Source organism: Anopheles ziemanni, chromosome X (genome assembly GCF_943734765.1).
Source record: "Anopheles ziemanni chromosome X, idAnoZiCoDA_A2_x.2, whole genome shotgun sequence".
Taxonomy (NCBI): domain Eukaryota; kingdom Metazoa; phylum Arthropoda; class Insecta; order Diptera; family Culicidae; genus Anopheles; species Anopheles ziemanni.
Window position 1 is genome coordinate 2197696 of NC_080707.1, and position 21547 is coordinate 2219242.

Genomic DNA, 21547 nt, shown 5'->3' on the forward strand with positions numbered 1-21547 from the left:
TTACTAACTTTTACAATTCCTTTCCTTGTAGGCTGCAGAGTTGCAGAACTGTCCCTCGAAGGCGATCGGAGGCTTCCTTCCGCAGGCGGATACTAATGTCAGCAGGATCAGTGACCGCTGGAACCATGGCCCGATGGGAATGCGTCTGCGTAGATTGAATGCTTCACCGATAACGCTGAGGAACAACTGGTTTATTAGCATCAATATAAGGATCCGTAAGATGCAGTTCTTTTCTAAGTATGTGACCGTATGTTTCCATCAAGCCATGGGATACCAATCTCAAAGCGGTTATCTGTCTCTATTGTTTCCTCTTCCAGCATTCCAGGCAGCTTCGAGTGAGTAGTGTGTTTGTGCGGCGGTAGAAGACAAGGATACACAAGGTCCATCTTAGCCTTGTCGTCTTCGTACCAATCGGTTGGTTGGCCTTTCCCTCTTAGGCCAACATTGCTTGCCCCGATGTGCAGTTGTCCGCTCCGATCAACACCTGAGGTTTAACGCCAGCGGAGGAGTCGGCTTTCGCTCCCGTAATGTGTTCGTATCGCTTGGACAGTGATACCGAATTTCTTCAATAGTCTTTATCGCGCTTACTTATCGTCAAAGGCGCCAGGAAGTGTACGTGCTAAGCGGACTGATCCGGTCTCCTTGCGTTTCTGGTTACCGGTCCAGCTAATACACAGGGGTCGCGGAACTCGACTTAACCCCAGCTCTTCGGCCAGGTCGTGTTCGATGGAGCCGTTTGCCATTTGTTTTGCGGCCCCTCAGCTCGTTTGCAAACCTTCGACGCGCTGCGACACCATTTGTGTGTGTTTATGTGAGTATTATTTTATTGTTCAAACAGATTTATTCTTTTCTTGGCCACAAGAGTTGAAGCTACAAAAGTTTTACTACTGTGTAGACATACATTCACTAACAAACTGCCAACCTCTCGAGACCAAATCCAAATAACACTGCACAAGCATCAACAAACTTTCTTTCAACCAGCGGTTATCTACACAGTTCCAGTTACATTAAAAAGCATACACGTTATCCAAATCAATTGAAATCCATCCACGCTAGGCTAGGCAATGATCCTTAACAACTTTCCCTAAGCTTGGGGTCACAACTCCGACGAGGAAGCAAAGGGGAATCACCAAGCCATACTCCAAGTAAAGTTTTCATTTAATAACCTATATTACACAAGGATTTGCTCCGTTAGTGCCTCAAAGTGAATGTGAAATCAGCTTTTCAAACAAGCCACACAACAATATAAGATGTTAGTAGAAGGATAAAAATATCCTTGAGTTTACTATACCCTAAGTTCGGGTATACTTAATGAGATGCTTTGGAGAAATATTATTGTAAAACAATCCAAAAGCTGAGTTTACATTGTTACTTTCACAGCTACTTGTAGTATCGTTCGATCCTATTTATATCTAACGAAAACACCACCAAAATGTAACAGCGATTGCAACATTGTCCGTCCTAGTGTGATAACGGTTTGATTTGAACACCTGTCACTACGCCATCTCACCTGTCACTAAGCCCTCTCACCTATCACTACGCCATCTCACCTTTCACTACGCCATCTCACCTGTCACTAAGCCTTCTCACTTGTCACCGCCACTCTGTCAAAGTGACTTCCTCTGAAACCATGTGCTTTTACTAACCTACAAAGCTACTAACTTCTCACGTAAGTTTTACTTTCTTTTAATGTCTATCACGGCATTTTTACTTGCCGGAAGAACGTTATTGCCCCCTACCGTGTCCTGTTCATTAAATATTAAGGTATGTTACAAAAATACCCCAAGAGACCTACATGATTGAGTACACCTAACCTTCCTACACCTAATCCTCGCTCGATCTTCCTTTTCTTGGCATTCTAAGATGGTTCTGGCCCGCTCTTTGCGCCGATAGCACCTTTGGACATCGCCGAACAGCGTGATCATGGCCAGCGCCAGCCCGACCAGCGTCCAGATGAACACCCCACCGAGGCTCTCCGCATCGGGAAAGTCCGCATCGAGCCGCTCGTTTACTCGCCGGAAGCCGTCCGCCGCACTCGCCACCGGCTCGGCCGACTCGATGACGGTGAGAATGTTGATGTTCCGCTCCTTGATCAGATAGTCCCAGAACTGCGCCGGCTCGTTGCCGCTCGAGAGCGTCAGATTGCGCCACATCTGGTACAGCACGTCCTCGTCGTTCTTCATGTTGCGTAAGTATTCATGTGTGTCCGAGTTCTGCACGACCGTGTACTTGATGCGGTTCTGGCGCGACAGTTGCTCAAGGGACTGGACCGGTGTTTGCATGCGCTCCACCGTGAGGAACGCGGCCAGGTTTACGGTAAACGTCGCGAGCAGGAACACCACGAACAGCCAGTAGGCAGCGACCAGAGTTCGCCCGGAGAGTGCCTTCGAAGCTTCATCACCACGCAGAATCTCGTACTTGATCTCGGCCGAATCGTGGATGAAGGCAAAGAGACGCTCGTGTACCCGCCGGAAGCCGTCCGCCGCACTCGATGGCGGCGAGAATGCTGATGTACTGCTCCTTGATCAGATAGTCCCAGAACTGCGCCGGATCGTTGCCGCTCGAGAGCGTCAGATTGCGCCACATCTGGTACAGCACGTCCTCGGCGTTCTTCATGTTCCGGAAGTAGTCATGTCAAGGGACTGGATGAGGTCAACGCGAACCAGCAGCTTTCCTTCATCGTAAAGTTCCTGCGTGTGGGAAATTCAGTGGAGTAATCGGAAACGAACACAGTGGAGGAGTTACATCTTAGGGAACCTGATCTCTTACCGACACTCGTACGGATAGGCGGCCTTGTTGTTTCTTGCACTGTAGGGCGAGAACTTGTCCAGCAAACCGATGCGAAAGCGAGCCCCACAACTACTGATGCGTTGCCGGTGATCGCAGGATATCAATCTGGCCGATACCGATCGGTTTATGGCTAGCCGGAAAGTAGATGCAGATCAACAGCTGGAATCCTTTGCGATGGGCTACAAATGTGACCGCCCGGATCTGGACCACCTTCAAGCGGAGAGCGTCGTCAATGAGAAACAACGGCAGCAACTCGTCCTTGGTGCCCGTCACAAACGCTCCGCTGCGTGGAAAGCGAAACCACCAGGCTCTTAACGTCGTCCGTGTGACTAAGTTTGCTAGACCTAAATAGTTACTTCAATCATCCTCGCCTCCTTCCGATCAACCTCCACTTCCTGAGTGCATGATGACAGACCGGTTGTTCTGTGACCTCTCCAACAGAGCCCCGTTGATCCCGCGCCTCTGCTCGGTCTTCAGGAGGCCAAAGATTCCTTAGAAAACTAGCTATTTTCCTTCCGAAATGTGTGGTCGCAAACTTCCGGATTAGCTTGTGGTGCTACGCGTGTGTTAGTTCAGTGTAGACGACGTAAGATTGTGTCGGGAAGGGATACCAATGTCCTTTCGATCCCCGGTGTCCTCCAAACAGCCAAGGGTGACTTGCGAGTGCGACGTTGGTGAGGTAAAACACGTCGAAATTCGGCACTGCGCGTGTGCAAACGTTTTACGTACGATTATTACAGCGCGCGGTCAAAACCAACTGTTTTAGAATAATAAAGTTACTTGTCCTTGCTTTACTCTTTGCGAAAGAAAAGAAAACAGCTATCAGCTTCGTTTGCATGTCGTTTCCTGTGAGTAAAGTGTAGTTTAAGTGTGTTGCGAGTAAATTAACGGGTTCTAATTGTATTTAGACATGTTCTATTGCGAATTTTAGTACTGTAAGAACTGCATTTTGTACGTGCGGACAAGAACATGCAGTTTTACTAGTTGTTTAAAAACAAATGTTATCAAAACCGATTATATAGGCCATAAGAAGACCAATTACAAGGTTGTAGAGGCTAACTGCAGTTGTTATTCCACATTTTTGTATGTTTACACGCTCGTTTCTGATTTGAAGAATAAATAAAGTCTTAAATAAGGTTATACTAAAGAATTTTAACCCTTTTTGTCGACTTTTTATTGCGTATTATCCGAAAATATCTGGAAATGAGGTAAGTAAGCTTTAAATTATCCGAAAAGAGTTATTTTGGTAAGTAAAACAACTTTTAATCACCTTAAAAAGAGTTATTTTGAAGTAAGTTAAATAACTTTTAATTAAACTAAAATATTACCACAAATTTCAGGCTTTTTTTCCGACAAAATCCTGAAAAAATCAGATTTTTTGGTCCAAAATTGCATTTTTTAGCGCGAAAACCGTCTCTCCGGTTCAATTGACAACTGTCAGCTGACAGCTGTCACCTGTCAACCGCTTCGGATAACCGGTCAACCGTTTCGGCCGAACCGCCAACTGTCACCTGTTTCCCGCCAACCGGTTCGGCCGAACCGGTTTAAATTTTGTGCTACCTCCTACGAAACTGGTAATCCTTCGCTCCTGTTACTTTTCGGCCAAAAAGCCGGTTTTTGACGGTTTTTGGGGCCCAAACCCGAGCGGGCCCGACAATTTTCGACCTGAAAATTTCAACTTTTGTAACAGGAGCGCAGGATTTTCAGGAGGTAGCAGGAGCAAAATTTTTATCGATTTTTCGACCTAGCCTGGTGATGTGGGAGATTTATTTAGGTAAGTTGAAAAGTTTTTAATTATCCGAAAACATAGCAATTTTATCCGAAAAAAGTAACAAAAGCTTCAAATTATCCGAAAATATTGCATTTTATCCGAAAAGAATGAGTTAGTCACATCACTTTTGGTTAAAAAAGTTGAATTTTTCATCCTCAAAACCCGGCCCAAAAGTACCAGGCTAGGTCGAAAAATCGATAAAAATTTTGCTCCTGCTACCTCCTGAAAATCCTGCGCTCCTGTTACAAAAGTTGAAATTTTCAGGTCGAAAATTGTCGGGCCCGCTCGGGTTTGGGCCCCAAAAACCGTCAAAAACCGGCTTTTTGGCCGAAAAGTAACAGGAGCGAAGGATTACCAGTTTCGTAGGAGGTAGCACAAAATTTAAACCGGTTCGGCCGAACCGGTTGGCGGGAAACAGGTGACAGTTGGCGGTTCGGCCGAAACGGTTGACCGGTTATCCGAAGCGGTTGACAGGTGACAGCTGTCAGCTGACAGTTGTCAATTGAACCGGAGAGACGGTTTTCGCGCTAAAAAATGCAATTTTGGACCAAAAAATCTGATTTTTTCAGGATTTTGTCGGAAAAAAAGCCTGAAATTTGTGGTAATATTTTAGTTTAATTAAAAGTTATTTAACTTACTTTAAAATAACTCTTTTTAAGGTGATTAAAAGTTGTTTTACTTACCTCATTTCCAGTTATTTTCGGATAATACGCAATAAAAAGTCGACAAAAAGGGTTAAAATTCTTTAGTATAACCTTATTTAAGACTTTATTTATTCTTCAAATCAGAAACGAGTGTGTAAACATACAAAAATGTGGAATAACAACTGCAGTTAGCCTCTACAACCTTGTAATTGGTCTTCTTATGGCCTATATAATCGGTTTTGATAACATTTGTTTTTAAACAACTAGTAAAACTGCATGTTCTTGTCCGCACGTACAAAATGCAGTTCTTACAGTACTAAAATTCGCAATAGAACATGTCTAAATACAATTGGAACCCGTTAATTTACTCGCAACACACTTAAACTACACTTTACTCACAGGAAACGACATGCAAACGAAGCTGATAGCTGTTTTCTTTTCTTTCGCAAAGAGTAAAGCAAGGACAAGTAACTTTATTATTCTAAAACAGTTGGTTTTGACCGCGCGCGGTAATAATCGTACGTAAAACGTTTGCACACGTGCCGTGCCGAATTTCGACGTGTTTTACCTCACCAACGTCGCACTCGCAAGTCACCCTTGGCTGTTTGGAGGACACCGGGGATGGAAAGGACATTGGTATGCCTTCCCGACAACATCTTACGTCGTCTACACTGAACTAACACACGAGTAGCACCAAAAGCTAATCCGGAAGTTTGCGACCACACATTTCGGAAGGAAAATAGCTAGTTTTCTAAGGAATCTTTGGCCTCCTGAAGACCGAGAAGAGGCGCGGGATCAACGGGGCTCTGTTGGAGAGGTCACAGAAAAACCGGTCTGTCATCATGCACTCAGGAAGTGGAGGTTGATCGGAAGGAGGCGAGGATGATTGAAGTAACTATTTAAGTCCAGCAAACTTAGTCACACGGACGACGTTAACAGCCTGGTGGTTTCGCTTGCCACGCAGCGGAGCGTTTGTAACGGGCACCAAACCAAGGACGAGTTGCTGCCGTTGTTTCTCATTGACGACGCTCTCCGCTTGAAGGTGGTCCAGATCCGAGCGGTCAAATTTGTGGACCATCGCAAAGGATCCCAGCTGCTGATCTGCATGGACTTTCCGGCCAGCCATAAACCGATCGGTATCGGCCAGATTGATATCCTGTGATCACCGGCAACACATCAGCAAGTACGTCTAATTGTATGGACCACTGGCTGTAGTTGTGGGGCTCGCTTTCGCATCGGTTTGCTGGACAAGTTCTCGCCCTACAGTACGCACTGAAGGAAAGCTGCTGGTTCGCGTTGACCTCGTCCAGTCCCTTGACATGACTACTTCCGGAACATGAAGAACGCCGAGGACGTGCTTTACCAGATGTGGCGCAATCTGACGCTCTCGAGCGGCAACGATCAGGCGCAGTTCTGGGACTATCTGATCAAGGAGCAGTACATCAACATTCTCGCCGCCATCGAGTGCGGCGGACGGCTTCCGGCTAGTGAACGAGCGTCTCGATGCGGACTTTGCCTTCATCCACGATTCGGCCGAAATCAAGTACGAGATTCTGCGCAACTGCAACTTCACCGAGGTGGGCGAGGTGTTTGCCGAGCAACCGTACGGGATAGCAGGGCAGCCATCTGCAGGAAGATCAGAGCTACTTCATACTGGAGCTTCAGAAGGAGCACTTCTTCGAGTCACTCACGGCGAAGTTCTGGAATAACTCGGGGCGCGGCCAGTGCCCGAACACGGACGACAGCGAGGGCACCACGCTGGAGAGCCTCGGTGGGGTGTTCACACTCTGGAAATCGAAGATTGGAGAGGTCACAGAACAACCGGTCTGTCATCATGCACTCAGGAAGTGAAGGTTGATCGGAAGGAGGCGAGGATGATTGAAGTAACTATTTGGATCCAGCGAACTTTGTCACACGGACGACGTCAAGAGCCTGGCGGTTTCGCTTGCCACGCAGCGGAGCGTTTGTGAAGGGCACCAAGGACGTGTTGCTGCCGCTGTTTCTCTTTGACGACGCTCTCCGCTTGAAGGTGGTCCAGATCTGGGCGGTCAAATTTGTGGCCTATTGCAAAGGATCCTAGCTGCTGATCTGCATGGACTTTCCGGCCAGCCATAAACCGATCGGTATCGGCCAGATTGATATCCTGTGATCACCGGCAACACATCAGCAAGTACGTCTAATTGTATGGACCACTGGTTGTAGTTGTGGGGCTCGCTTTCGCATCGGTTTGCTGGACAAGTTTTCGCCCTACAGTGCAAGAAACAACAAGGCCGCCTATCCGTACGAGTGTCGGCAAGAGATCAGGTTCCCTAAGATATTGTAACTCCTCCACTGTGTTCGTTTCCGATTACTCCACTGACTTTCCCACATGCACGGACTTTACGATGAAGGAAAGCTGCTGGTTCGCGTTGACCTCGACCAGTCCCTTGACATGACTACTTCCAGAACATGAAGAACGCCGAGGACGTGCTTTACCAGATGTGGTGCAATCTGACGCTCTCGAGCGGCAACGATCCGGCGCAGTTCTGGGACTATCTGATCAAGGAGCAGTACATCAGCATTCTCGCCGCCATCGAGTGCGGCGGACGGCTTCCGGCGGGTACACGAGCGTCTCTTTGCCTTCATCCACGATTCGGCCGAGATCAAGTACGAGATTCTGCGTGGTGATGAAGCTTCGAAGGCACTCTCCGGGCGAACTCTGGTGGAGCGCATGCAAACACCGGTCCAGTCCCTTGAGCAACTGTCGCGCCAGAACCGCATCAAGTACACGGTCGTGCAGAACTCGGACACACATGAATACTTACGCAACATGAAGAACAACGAGGACGTGCTGTACCAGATGTGGCGCAATCTGATGCTCTCGAGCGGCAACGAGCCGGCGCAGTTCTGGGACTATCTGATCAAGGAGCGGAACATCAACATTCTCACCGTCATCGAGTCGGCCGAGCTGGTGGCGAGTGCGGCGGACGGCTTCCGGCGAGTAAACGAGCGGCTCGATGCGGACTTTCCCGATGCGGAGAGCCTCGGTGGGGTGTTCATCTGGACGCTGGTCGGGCTAGCGCTGGCCATGATCACGCTGTTCGGCGATGTCCAAAGGTGCTATCGGAGCAAAGAGCGGGCCAGAACCATCTAAGAATGCCAAGAAAAGGAAGATCGAGCGAGGATTACGTGGAGGAAGGTTAGGTGTACTCAATCATGTAGGTCTCTTGGGGTATTTTTGTAACATACCTTAATATTTGATGAACAGGACACGGTAGGGGGCAATAACGTTCTTCCGGCAAGTAAAAATGCCGTGATAGACATAAAAAGAACGTAAAACTTACGTGAGAAGTTAGTAGCTTTGTAGGTTAGTAAAAGCACATGGTTTCAGAGGAAGTCACTTTGACAGAGTAGCGGTGACAGGTGAGAAGGCTTAGTGACAGGTGAGAAGGCTTAGTGATAGGTGAGATGGCGTAGTGAGAGGTGAGAGAGCTTAGTGAGAGGTGAGATGGCGTAGTGACAGGTGTTCAAATCAAACCGTTATCACACTAGGACGGACAATGTTGCAATCGCTGTTACATTTTGGTGGTGTTTTCGTTAGATATAAATAGGATCGAACGATACTACAAGTAGCTGTGAAACTAACAATGTAATCTCAGCTTTTGGATTGTTTTACAATAATATTTCTCCAAAGCATCTCATTAAATATACCCGAACTTAGGGTATAGTAAACTCAAGGATATCCTTCTACTAACATCTTATATTGTTGTGTGGCTTGTTTGAAAAGCTGATTTCACATTCACTTTGAGGCACTAACGGAGCAAATCCTTGTGTAATATAGGTAATTAAATAAAAACTTTACTTGGAGTATGGCTTGGTGATTCCCCTTTGCTTCCTCGTCGGAGTTGTGACCCCAAGCTTAGGGAAAGTTGTTAAGGATCATTGCCTAGCCTAGCGTGGATGGATTTCAATTGATTTGGATAACGTGTATGCTTTTTAATGTAACTGGAACTGGGTAGATAACCGCTGGTTGAAAGAAAGTTTGTTGATGCTTGTGCAGTGTTATTTGGATTTGGTCTCGAGAGGTTGGCAGTTTGTTAGTGAATGTATGTCTACACAGTAGTAACACTTTTGTAGCTTCAACTCTTGTGGCCAAGAAAAGAATAAATCTGTTTGAACAATAAAATAATACTCACATAAACACACACAAATGGTGTCGCAGCGCGTCGAAGGTTTGCAAACGAGCTGAGGGGCCGCAAAACAAATGGCAAACGGCTCCATCGAACACGACCTGGCCGAAGAGCTGGGGTTAAGTCGAGTTCCGCGACCCCTGTGTATTAGCTGGACCGGTAACCAGAAACGCAAGGAGACCGGATCAGTCCGCTTAGCACGTACACTTCCCGGCGCCTTTGACGATAAGTAAGCGCCATATAAACTATTGAAGAAACTCGGTATCACTGTCCAAGCGATACGAACACATTACGGGAGCGAAAGCCGACTCCTCCGCTGGCGTTAAACCTCAGGTGTTGATCGGAGCGGACAACTGCACATCGGGGCAAGCAATGTTGGCCTAAGAGGGAAAGGCCAACCAACCGATTGGTACGAAGACGACAAGGCTAAGATGGACCTTGTGTATCCTTGTCTTCTACCGCCGCACAAACACACTACTCACTCGAAGCTGCCTGGAATGCTGGAAGAGGAAACAATAGAGACAGATAACCGCTTTGAGATTGGTATCCCATGGCTTGATGGAAACATACGGTCACATACTTAGAAAAGAACTGCATCTTACGGATCCTTATATTGATGCTAATAAACCAGTTGTTCCTCAGCGTTATCGGTGAAGCATTCAATCTACGCAGACGCATTCCCATCGGGCCATGGTTCCAGCGGTCACTGATCCTGCTGACATTAGTATCCGCCTGCGGAAGGAAGCCTCCGATCGCCTTCGAGGGACAGTTCTGCAACTCTGCAGCCTACAAGGAAAGGAATTGTAAAAGTTAGTAACGAGGATGCAATCTTACCAGGGGACCAGCCGATAAGGATCCTCGAGGATGCAAGGAATGACGCGCCAGCACGAGGTCGGTAGTGACAGCCAGATAGTAAACATGTTGACTATCGCTGCGGGGAAAGCAGTTTGAAAAAGGAGCTGTTAACCGGTTCGAAAAATCTTCAAACAACATAAAAGCTAACGAAAAACGATAAAGCAGTGTATATTGTTAAAGGGAGGTGGATGTATCACCCGGAACATTCAATCGTTTCCAGCTTGTAACACTTTTGTGCAACGCGCACGCGTAGTTCACTTTCAAAGAAGTAAGAATTATTGAATACTAGCTCGAAGCTCGGGGAAGGAAAATGCGACTAAAGTTGTTATTTTTCCTTCGTTTTTCCCCCTTTATTTCCGCTCCGCATTTCCATCAGTTATTCCTACATATTTGTTTAGAGAAAAGGTAAGAAAAGTAGCTTGTAGGGTTTTGTATCGTTATCAGTTTCAGAGGAGAAGACAAAGAAACACAATGACCCTGTCGAGCCAGGATTTTCAGGAGGTAGCAGGAGCAAAAATTTGCACCGATTGTTGACCTGAAATGTAAAACTTTGTGCGAATTTTTTTTTGCGCCAAAAAAAAATACTTTTCGGATAATGTAATAAGAAGTCGACAAAGGAATTCATTTTCAGTAAGAAGAACATGTTAAATTATTATGAAACTAATATCGACTTTTATATTGTTTTTAAAGTTAATAAACTTGGTTTAAAGAAAAATTTGTGATGTTTATTATTATATTATTACATGGCTTTTATAAAAAACACATAATTATTTGACGATTAATGTTAAGCTTATATTTATACGAGCGCCTTTTTCGTTTAAAAGTGAGGAGCCATTGAATCATTTTCGGATCGTTCGTTAATTTCAGGTAAACAAAATCATTAGAATCACGGAGGAAAACAATCACTGAATCCTCTAAAATGAAAACAGGAGTGTACTTTGTAATGAAACTAGTTGTAGACCAATTAATCAAATAATATTTAAAAATAAAATAAAATATTTTTATTATCATCTCTCAGATGAACGTTACTAGCATCCGTCGATTTTAAGAAGATATCTGACCGATGCGGGATTAACAACTGAATTGATTTGAAGGAACGTACCTTTAGAAACAAACCATAAAACATCACATAAAGCACGGGGGACCCGGAAGGGCGATACCAACTCTGGATGCTGAAGTATTAGAGCGAGAGCAATCAATCAAAAGCCATGGTCAGGAGAAATGTTGCTTGAGTGAAACAGGGGGGAGGCGGGATATGGGTATCGGCTCGAGGGTGGGTAGTGTACCAAACCGAAACACGAACTGACACCCGTCCTTTTGCGAACCCTATCCTCCGCCAAAAAGGTGAAAGCCGTCGCGTCGGTTCCGTCGATGGAAAGACGGCCGCTTCTGCAAACGTTTGCTAAATTGTTGTCTATGGTTCCCTAAGGTTGTGTGTGAGTGAAGTACGAACATGCCTATTTTGTCTTCTCGCTGCATCCCCCCCCACATCCCCTCCTCGTCTCTAATACCATGCAAACGTACCAATAAATCTCCTTTGCGAAGGATGAGGAAAGAATGATCGTGTATCGAAAGCGTTAAGCGACGGGAGAAGCTGGGGTTAGGTGAGGGGGTGTCCGGTACACTCAAAACGAGAAACACAACCAACAGCCCTTGTTGTTGGCGGAAAGGACATCGACAGGCGGGTGAGCGGGTAGCCCATAATTGCTGACAATAAGGTGCTACCGTGTTTCGGGTTGACGTTGTCCTTTTAGCAACGCACACCTTCTGTTGTGTTGCAATGCCAATGCCTCCTCCCCCCCACGCATAACAGCTCCCGGAATATGAAATATCCTATCATGGCAGGACATGAGTACAGCCGGTGCAGGTGTCGCCCCTCGGGCTCGAAAAACGGACACCGGGATGATTCTGTTTGGCTTGCAGATTTACCAAAGCGGCTTGGGGAAAAGCTATCAGTGCGGAGGGTTGGACGCGGTGGTCGAAGGGCAAGGTGCTCGGAGGGAACGGTGTTAGGTGTTAGTGGTTGAAATTGTTGTCGTTGCATTGGTCATGACTGATTTCAGCCTCCACTTCCCACCATCGGCATCAAGCTGGAGGGTAGTGATGGGTTCTCGGAACTGCTTCCGAGCATGTTTAAACCGGCTCCGATTCACTCCGGCTTAGTAAAACCCACGATTCCGTCCGGAGCCGTCCAGAGCCCCTAGTCGGCAGCTAGGACCGGCTACGGACGACTCCGAACGGCTCCGGACGGCTCCGGACAGCTCCGGACGGCTCCGGATGGTTCCGGACAACTCCGGACGGCTCCGGACGACTCCGGGCGGCTCCGACGGCTCCGGACGGCTCCGGAGGGCTCCAACTGCTCCGGACGGCTTCGACAGCTCCGGCTGTCTACTAGCGGCTCCGGACGGCTCCGGACTTTTCCGGACGGCTCCGGATGGTTCCGAGCTCGGAGTATTGCACCTACCTTACGGAGCCGCTTCCGATATTGGTGGAATCATTCGGAAGCGGTTCCGGTTTTTTTTTTGTCGAATTTACCCATCACTAGTGGAGTGGTAGCGCCCTCCAGAAGCAAAGGAGCGACGAAAGCGGAGGGTGTTGCATGCATTGGAGCATCATTGGGATCCTGCCCCTCCTTCGAAGGACAAAGGTACGCCGATCTAAACACAAACAATCACGATTCCCAGGCCTTGAGCCACACCGCGAATGAGAATGTCATGTGAGTCAACGAAGAGCGGGAAGGGGAGGGGAGGGGGGGGGACACGAATGATGCAGATGGAATGGGAAGTAAAAGCGAAAAAAGTCCTGGAAGGGCTGGTAAACCTCATGGTTTGGTTGATGTAAAAGAATGAGAAACATGCACTAACTTCCAAGCGCACACTAACCCACACAAGTACACACACGAACGCACGAACGCACGCAAAAAGGACGCTCACACATACACCTTGACACATGGATACTAATTTGATCTATCGCGTACATCCTATCTAATCAAACTGACAGGAACAGTTGTGCTGACATAAATCAAATTTCCTGGACGCAGCCTCCAACACCACCTTCCCTCCAGTCCCACCAATACACTAGCAAGCGCTGTGGAGGTTTGGTTTTACCGAAAGGATCAAGGATCAGCCGCGCGCTTCCGTAGCCAGTTGTTGTTTTGGTTGCTGCATTTAAATTTCGTTACGTTTCATTTCCTTCGATTGTCCATGGAGGTGTATGGCTGGGGGGGGAGGAGGGGTGGTGTTTGAAGTAGGGGCATTGCGACGGATGCCTCTAGAACACACCGATGGTTTCAAAACCTTTCTTTCAAAGTCCCCCCTCCCCTTTTCCGAGCGGCGAACCGTACCGTTTTCGGAAAACGTCAAAGTTGCGTCAAGTCATCCGCGACAAAACCTGTCCAAAAGCATCCCCGTTAGGCATGCCGAATAGCATGCCGGGTGTGGTAGGGGGGTCTTGTCCCCCGGCGGGGGGTATGCGGGACAACGCTCGCTAAGCCCGAGATACCGTTCCGGAGCCGACGGATGGTTCCTCCTTGCGTTCTAGGTTCTCTGGGCAATAATGATTCTGTTCACTCGCACACACACACATACACACATGAAAAACGCCACTGTTGCGTATCGCTGTGGTGGGGAGGGAGAGGGAGTGGGGGAGGTTTGGGCAGGAGATTTTCCGGACTGACTGACTGACTGAATTGCAAGCTGACTGCAACTGACTGCATCTGACTGCAAGGCCAGCAATGACATCCCGCGTCATGCGTCGGTTCGTTTCTGTGTTGTTTAATACTCCCCCTTTCCCACTCCTTACCCTGGTTCTCCTCAACGACATAGGAAGGCGGGAAACTCTTCTAGTCCCGCAGCGAGGGCGAAAGAACGGAACGGAACTGGTTTTTGAGACATACTCACTGCCAGTTACACCGGACGCATAAGATCCTCTGGAAGGATTTATCCGCGTGTATTCCCCCCCCCCCCCCCCCCCCCCCCTTCTCCACTACCTTCGTCCTCGGTGTGACAAGTCGGAGCAACAATGGAAACAATAGCACGAGAAATGCTGCACTACCGGCTGCAGTAACTGCAACTGGCAATGCAATTATTGCAAAACCGGGTTGAAATAACTCCCCATCACATTCTTGGCCACTGTTTCCTGACATTCCCCACCTCTCCTCTTCTCTTTCTCTCTCGCTCTCTCTTTGCGCTGGGTGCACCTGACTTGCCCACTTCCTTGTTTGCGTTGACAACAACTCCGTTCCAATTCCGCCCGGTTTGTGCCAGCTCCCCGGTTGTCTGATCCAGTGACGATGGTGACTTTTTACTCAAACTTCCGGACCACAACGGACCGACAAGGGGGGGGATGAGGGTTTGTTTTCCCATGCCGGTAGCCTGATTGTATCGTGATCGGGAAGCACGTCGCACACTGGCACACGAGAATTTGAAGGTTCGAAGGGTTTTGCAGCTAATGTGCATTTTTCCCTGTTTCCACTGGGACTTTTCCAGTTTTTTTCTCTGTTTCTATTATCTCTACTTGCATTGGGCTTTGAAACATGTTTTAAATCCCGCTTATAAACACTTTCCCTATTGTCACCCATTTTATTTTAATTACTTTCTATTTGTAATAGTGTGTACAACGCCAAACCCATAGTTTAACTCATGTTTTATGTCCAATTCCCATATATTTGACTATTTCCTTTTTAGCAATAAAACAGATTATTCGATTTGCTCATTTCCGTAACAATTCGGTATGAAAAATTAATAATGGCCAAGTGAGTAAGTAAACTAGAAATAACTCTGTAAAATTAAAAAAAACTAACAACGTATTGTTGATGATCGAAACCCAAACGTCGCTAGTTGAAAAGAACTAGGATTTGTAACCTGAAGCCAATGTTATGTGAATTTCACATTTTTCAAAGTTTGTTTCATACATTCAGTTTTTAATGTTTTTAACAAGCAAAGCGTTTTTAACACATTTTCTTTGTACAATCTGTTTCGATAACGATTAACAAATAAACTACTCGAATTTTGTCATATGTATCCTTTTGTTTGCTTGTTATTGTTTGTTGTAGTTACCTAATTTGACTGAAATCGCTTCGAGTTGCTGGTTCGCGCAAGCAAAAGCGGCAGTGAGTATAAAGGGTTAACTCGCCTAATTCAGCTCAACACATTCCGGGAGCATTTCACCCCTCCTGAATATTTTCCCACGCTTTTCGCTACATCGTACCATCTTTAACCGCCCGAGCATTATTACTTTTATGATCTGTATATTTCTCCAGAGATTTTTGTGGAAGCATACAAATACACTCGCGCACAGGCATGCCAATAAAATCATGTTCTGATGAAAAGGGGCGCCCCTTGGCATCACAACCACACTCATTTTGCGTTTTCATTCTGCTCATAACATCTCAAAGTTGCCAAAAATCCACTGGGGGCGCAGGTGACTGTGACTCAAAATAAGACGACCTATGCACTGACAACCACCGTGCACTTGCGTTCGAAGAAGTGCGGCCATCGTTTGTAGAGGGAAAAGAGAAAACCGAAGGAAAAGGGATCGTTGGGAGCATGGTGTTAGTGGGGGTGCTGTAGGAGTGGAAACAAATATCATGAATGAAAGGGAAGCACAGAAAAATGCAGTACCCCCAAGATGGCAAGAGGTGAGCCCGTAAGATAAACAACGGGTATGGGCCCCGGATGACGAATGAAACCCGTCTGAAGCCATTCAATGCCATACGGAGAACTTACAGCATAAAATGGAATCTAAGAAAACGTAAAAGAATAGGAAAGCCGAATATACAATCACCGAATACAAGAAGGAAACGAAACCGAGTGAAGCTGGGTATAGAGAGAATAACATTGTGAAACAAGATAATGGAAAGAAGAAAGTAAAAGTCACCATTTTCTTTCCTCCATTATTCGGAGTTGTTATGAAATGTTTATTTTTTTTCTCTATTGCTTAAAAAAATTCATATAATTTATTACTTTCAGATTGTTTGAAAACTGTATTCATCTTGCCAACGAGAATGTGACAACATAATGAAACTAAAACATATACAGACAGCATCGGAACCAGCGAATCGCGTTAAAAAACGCACCACGAAGAAGAAACAGTAGTTAATTTAATGGCCGAGAGCAGCCATAGGGCAGGTAATCATCTTCTCTGCTTTGCTCTGTGCTTCGTCTTTCTTCAAGCATGCGTGTGTATTTTTGGGTATTTTTCAATTTCCAAAGATTGCCACTTTGCGTAAAGCTGTGTGGCTTTCTTTCTTTATTCATTCTTTATTTATGTCTTGAATCGGTTCTCTCATTTGCTATCTTTTACTGGAATTTAGTCATGTTTTATTGGATTAAATCTTCCCTTTGACTCACTCCTTCGTTTAACACACGCGAATACGTTTATACACGCGAACTCAAACGTGCGTTATGGAAAGCCAAACCTGTCGCCCATCTTGAACGTTGGCGTCGCTCTGCCAACAAAGTGGTTAATTGATAAATGAGTAACTGTGAAACACTGTGTTCGTCACTGTCGGAGCCTGTGTGTATGTGTGGACCCAGCGAACGTGTGTTTGTGTGAAAAAGTGTTTTCCCTGTTTTTTCTCTTTTCATAATTAACCCTTTTCCGCCTCGCACCAAGATAACCGGCGAAACTGATGTGAATCCCGAGAACGGTCCGAGCTGGTCAAGTCCGGATCCGTGCTACAATGTCTTCCAATTATTTTAACCTCGGCTTTTCTTCTTCGCTATTCCGTTCTGTTGTGCTCGTGACGGTTGTGTTATTGGTAGGCGCTAAGATGCCGCCAGAATTTCATCGCGTATGTTGCTGGAATGTTGCCACCGCGGGTAACTCACGTACTTCCCTGGTAGTTCTTCATGTTAGAGTTATGAGCGTTCTGGGTCAATGCTTTTTTTGTAACATATTTCACTTCATTTCGGCATTTTCGTTCAGAACTTCAGAGCGTAATTATGAAAACTATGAAATAAAGAAAATAGTTGGGAGTCTGAATCTTTGTCGAATTAAACCGAAGATTCATGAAGATTCAAAGATTCATCAATGTGAACCTCCTTCCACTGAAATTACAATGCATGAGGCAAAACCCATCATAAAATCGTGGGAGTACGATGAAGAAAAGGACATCTTATAAAGAGCCGTTTTCAATCACCAATTTTACGAGTATTGACATTCACTTCACTTTTGTCCTGCAAAACAATTTCACATGGGAAAATAATCGAAAATTAATGAAAGTTAATAAACCTGAATGTCGCGCACTTTGTCAAACACGAGGCCATAGCACAATATCGTTTTAAGAGGTGTAGAATTCACTTATTTCCTTTAAACATGTTAAGCGAGACCGAAGTCTCCCTCTGTGCGAAACTATCCACGCACACAAAGGTAAAAGATAAATAACCGAAGAGGGTTGATGCGTAAAAGAAGAACACGTTACACATTGCTGGCATTCAGCTGTTGAAGAAAACTATGCCCCAATTGTAGAAATATGCGGATTGAAAAGTTTTAATTGAAGTTTGCTGTTAGTGAAAGACTAAAAAAGTGGCGTATTCAACTATTGGTCCATTTAACACTGAATTGAAACGTGCTATGTTACACTTCTCGAGCGAAGTTTTGCCAAAAGACACCAAAACCCAAGAGAAAGCGAGGTGTTCTTGCATTCGCGGTGTCGGAATTTAAAGCAGATGGGAGAAGTACAAAGTCCCGTGTGACCGAGTCTTCAAACCGACGAGGATGTTTGTCCTCCGATGCCTACTGGTGTGGCTGTGAATTCCCTTCAGGAAAATGTTACTCAAACTTATCGAAACCATCGAAAAGGCACCACGCTATCGTCCTCGGACTGTCGTAAAAATAATACGAACCATTTACCACTCCCGCAAACGGTCCGCACCCCCTATCCGAGGAGTCCGATAAAGATGGAATCCAACGGACGAACAAAACAAAAAAATCAAGCCCGAAATCCCCGAACCAGCCGCGTCTCATTTCGGCGAACGTTATCTGTACGAAAGTTTCCACAGTGGCCATCTTTCGTTTTCTTTTTTTCCATTTTGACCCTCTTGCCGGTTATCTCACCGACTTCACTCCCGTAACATTACTCGTTTGAGGGCGCTAGGAAAGGGTTTTCGTGGGAGGTTTTGAAAAAGTAGCCATCATTAAAAGATGGAAACAAATTGTCATTTCCCCTAGCTACTAGTTCTCTTGCAATGTAAGTATGTTTGTATATCTTCGAACGAACTAGTTTTTGGTAAAAACAAAAGAAAAATATAACGCAAATAAATAATGTACGAATAAAAATGAATTCATCAATAATAATATTTAAACAAAATTTAACAAACCCAGCAGCCGCAGCATCAACCCCTGCTCAATTCACCAAACGGAAACTAAAAGAAATGGGAAACAAATAAGATGAAGCAACAAAGGAATCACAACATATGGGAAAAGCAAAGTATTATTCGAACGTTAAAGTAGGTGGTGTCAAATTGTTGCAATGTTGCAGTTTGTGTCCAAAAATATGCTGTAGCTTAAAACGTGAACTGTGCCTTCAAAGTTTTCTTATGTTCCTTACTTTCGTCTTTGTTTCTATGTATTCTTTACTTTCGTTTTTTTGCTGATTCGCCGGAGGTTTTCGAAAGATGCATTTATGTTCACCTTTTTCATAATTCCGCGAATCCCTCCGTATTCTGGCATTGTAAAACACATAGGAGAAAAACAACTTTAATTCGAAACACGCACACAGTGGCATGAAGAGATATAGCCCCCCAAAAGGGGAGATGGGTTACGTTTTTTTTTTTCCTTCTCTCCGTTTACTTGCCCCGTCCTCTTCCGATGACCCGCACCTTTTCAGCCCTATACCGACACACACACGCAACTACCGAGGTTCACTAGCATATACACACACTGACATGCACTTGAGGGAAAAGATTTCTTTGTTTTCCCTCGGCTGGTGGTTTAGTGTAAGTTTTTTAATGGTTGAAATGATGTCCGGGCACGAGAGAAAGTAGTATCAGCGGCATAACCATCCCCAAACCAATGAAAAACCGGGGGGAGGAAATGAAACGGGGAAACGGCAGCCAAATCGATAAGGACCGTTCGCTGGAGTTCGACCGTATTGGGATAATGCTTAGGCATTTTTCCAACGCATCGATTTCCTTTCCCCGATAGAACAAATCGCGACACAATCTTCTAGCCAGCCCCAGCTTTTCCTTCCCTGTTTTCCCTGTTTCCCCTGTTTGAGCGAGGCGTTGTATTTGATTGATGTGCTGTACAGTTTTCAGTGTATGTCTTTTGGTCTGCCTGGAAGAAGAAAAATAAAATATACCAATGAAAGTCCAAATGTTGTACCCATACAACGAATATGCAAAAATGGGAGAGATAAAGACATTGGTAGATGTAAAAATATAGACAGCACCCTTAAGGAGATCTTAGGACATCTTATTTGCTTTTCCAAACACTTGACTTAAACCGACCTGGGATGACCCAATTTTCTCACCCTACCGTAGAGGTGGTCGATGGCTTCCGTCCGTGTGTATCGGTTTGCATAAATGGGGCTGTATAGTTTTCTAAACAAGCAAATATGTTACCATGTTCTGATCACCTGTATTTTAGAAAGAAAAAAAACAGACGTCAGTACTGTAAACGAATAGCTATAGCGAGCACCAGTAGTCGTGGTGTGTGCTATATATCGCTATGTACCAAACACACCGCAGATTACACACCCGCACACACACCGATGCACACAGACACATGCACACTGTTTCACGGAAGAATAGCACGCAGCATTCGCAAGGAAATCAGTACGTAAAAGCCGCGGTCGCCCAGGCAACTAACTCCGAGCCCTAAGATACAAAGCTGCTCACGCGATACTCACGCGAATGAACGCATGTGCTCGGGAGGGGGGCACTCACTTCTCCTCCGCTGTATCTCACGCACGCACGAAGAAGCGAAGCGGAGGCGGAGCTACGGATGGTAAGCGCGCAGCATCCCGTCCAGATGAGTTCCGCTCGCGCGTCGTGATCGCCATCCTCAACCGCGTGAGTGCGTGAGTGCGTGCGTGCACTAAACCAATAAAAAAAAATACACAAGTACAGAACGGTCTTCGTTCGTGACTATTCCAACGGATAGCTAAAAAAAATCATGCATTTTCTTCCCATCCACAAGGGAAACGAACGGCGGAAGACATGCATAATGAACTCCAATTAAGGGGAGTGAGTGACAGCTGAGTGCACACTCCGAACGAATCTTGATAAACGGTGCCCAACAATCCCAATCCTATTATTTGTCTTCTCGCATCATCCCCCGGCATTATTCAACCAGACTGAGCAGGATGTGGGATTCCGTTTTCTTTATTTGTCCGTTCGCTTTTCTGTCACTCAACGTCGTCATCGTTATGTTGCAGTGGATCAATTTTGTTTTGTCTCCCTTTGATCTTCGCTACGGGTAATACTAGCGTAGAGGTCGGGAGGAAAAAACATAAACTATACACACACATACACTTTTTTTGCCTCAATACAATAACCTTTCTAATAATTTATGCTCTTTAGATTAGTTTATTTATCAACTTTTTCTGCAGAGCTGTAACTTCCTTGCGATGATTTCACATTCCGTTTCGAAATGTCCTGACCGGTGTCTATTAGTTTGCGCGACCACGTGGGTGTGTATTTGTGTCACAGTCACCAGTCACGTCGCGTTTTTCATCCGTCACTACTTTCACGCGTTCATCTGCGAAAAAAAAACTCGAAAGAATGACAAAGAACGCAGATGTTGTGTTTCTACATCTCCAGCTCTTCATCAGTCACTCCATCATCCCCGTTCGCAGCAGGGTTGCTAGATTGATAATTTCTATGCCCCATTTACCGATAAAAAAGTATAATTTTCACTTGCCCTTACTACTAACTCCCACTCATATAGCATAAGAAATCGCAAAGGTATTTCTTTCTTGTTCTCTTATTTGTTTATAATTAAATACAATACCTCACCAGAAGATCGGCTCCGGCATCATCAGATGACGCACTATTACTTTAATTGAAGAGTTTGTCTTCAAATTGATACTTGAAATGCTTTTTTTAAGTTCATCAACAACTTCGCTGAATAAATCGCTCTACATAGTTGCTGTCCAATTCATTTTCGGACTAGTTATATGTTATGTCAAATTGCTGGTATATGTGTTGCGAATTCACTTCATTGGGGTGTGTGGTGACGCCAAAGGATGTCAGTTACTTTAAACAAATAACGTGGCAGGTGTATTCCTAGCTGCCCGGAAGAGATTCATTTTCATTCTAATATCACAAGAAAATTAGACGAAAACACGCATCCATAAACCACTTGTTGATTTC

General features: G+C 45.5%; 1 protein-coding gene and 1 pseudogene across 1 annotated transcript in view; one reads left to right on the forward strand and one right to left on the reverse strand.

The window, feature by feature from the left end:
- Window positions 1–5249, reverse strand: part of LOC131290500 (uncharacterized) — a 35775-nt gene extending 30526 nt beyond the window's left edge. The window contains exons 1-4 of the mRNA XM_058319649.1: window positions 5245–5249; window positions 2770–2895; window positions 2635–2690; window positions 1897–2404 (exon numbers count right to left, since the gene is read on the reverse strand). Of these exons, the coding sequence (XP_058175632.1) occupies window positions 1897–2404; window positions 2635–2690; window positions 2770–2895; window positions 5245–5249 (695 nt within the window). The remainder of the gene's footprint in view (window positions 1–1896; window positions 2405–2634; window positions 2691–2769; window positions 2896–5244) is intronic.
- Window positions 5250–6535: 1286 nt separating this feature from the next.
- The window catches only part of LOC131290503 (ionotropic receptor 25a-like), a 92007-nt pseudogene continuing 76995 nt past the window's right edge, over window positions 6536–21547 (forward strand).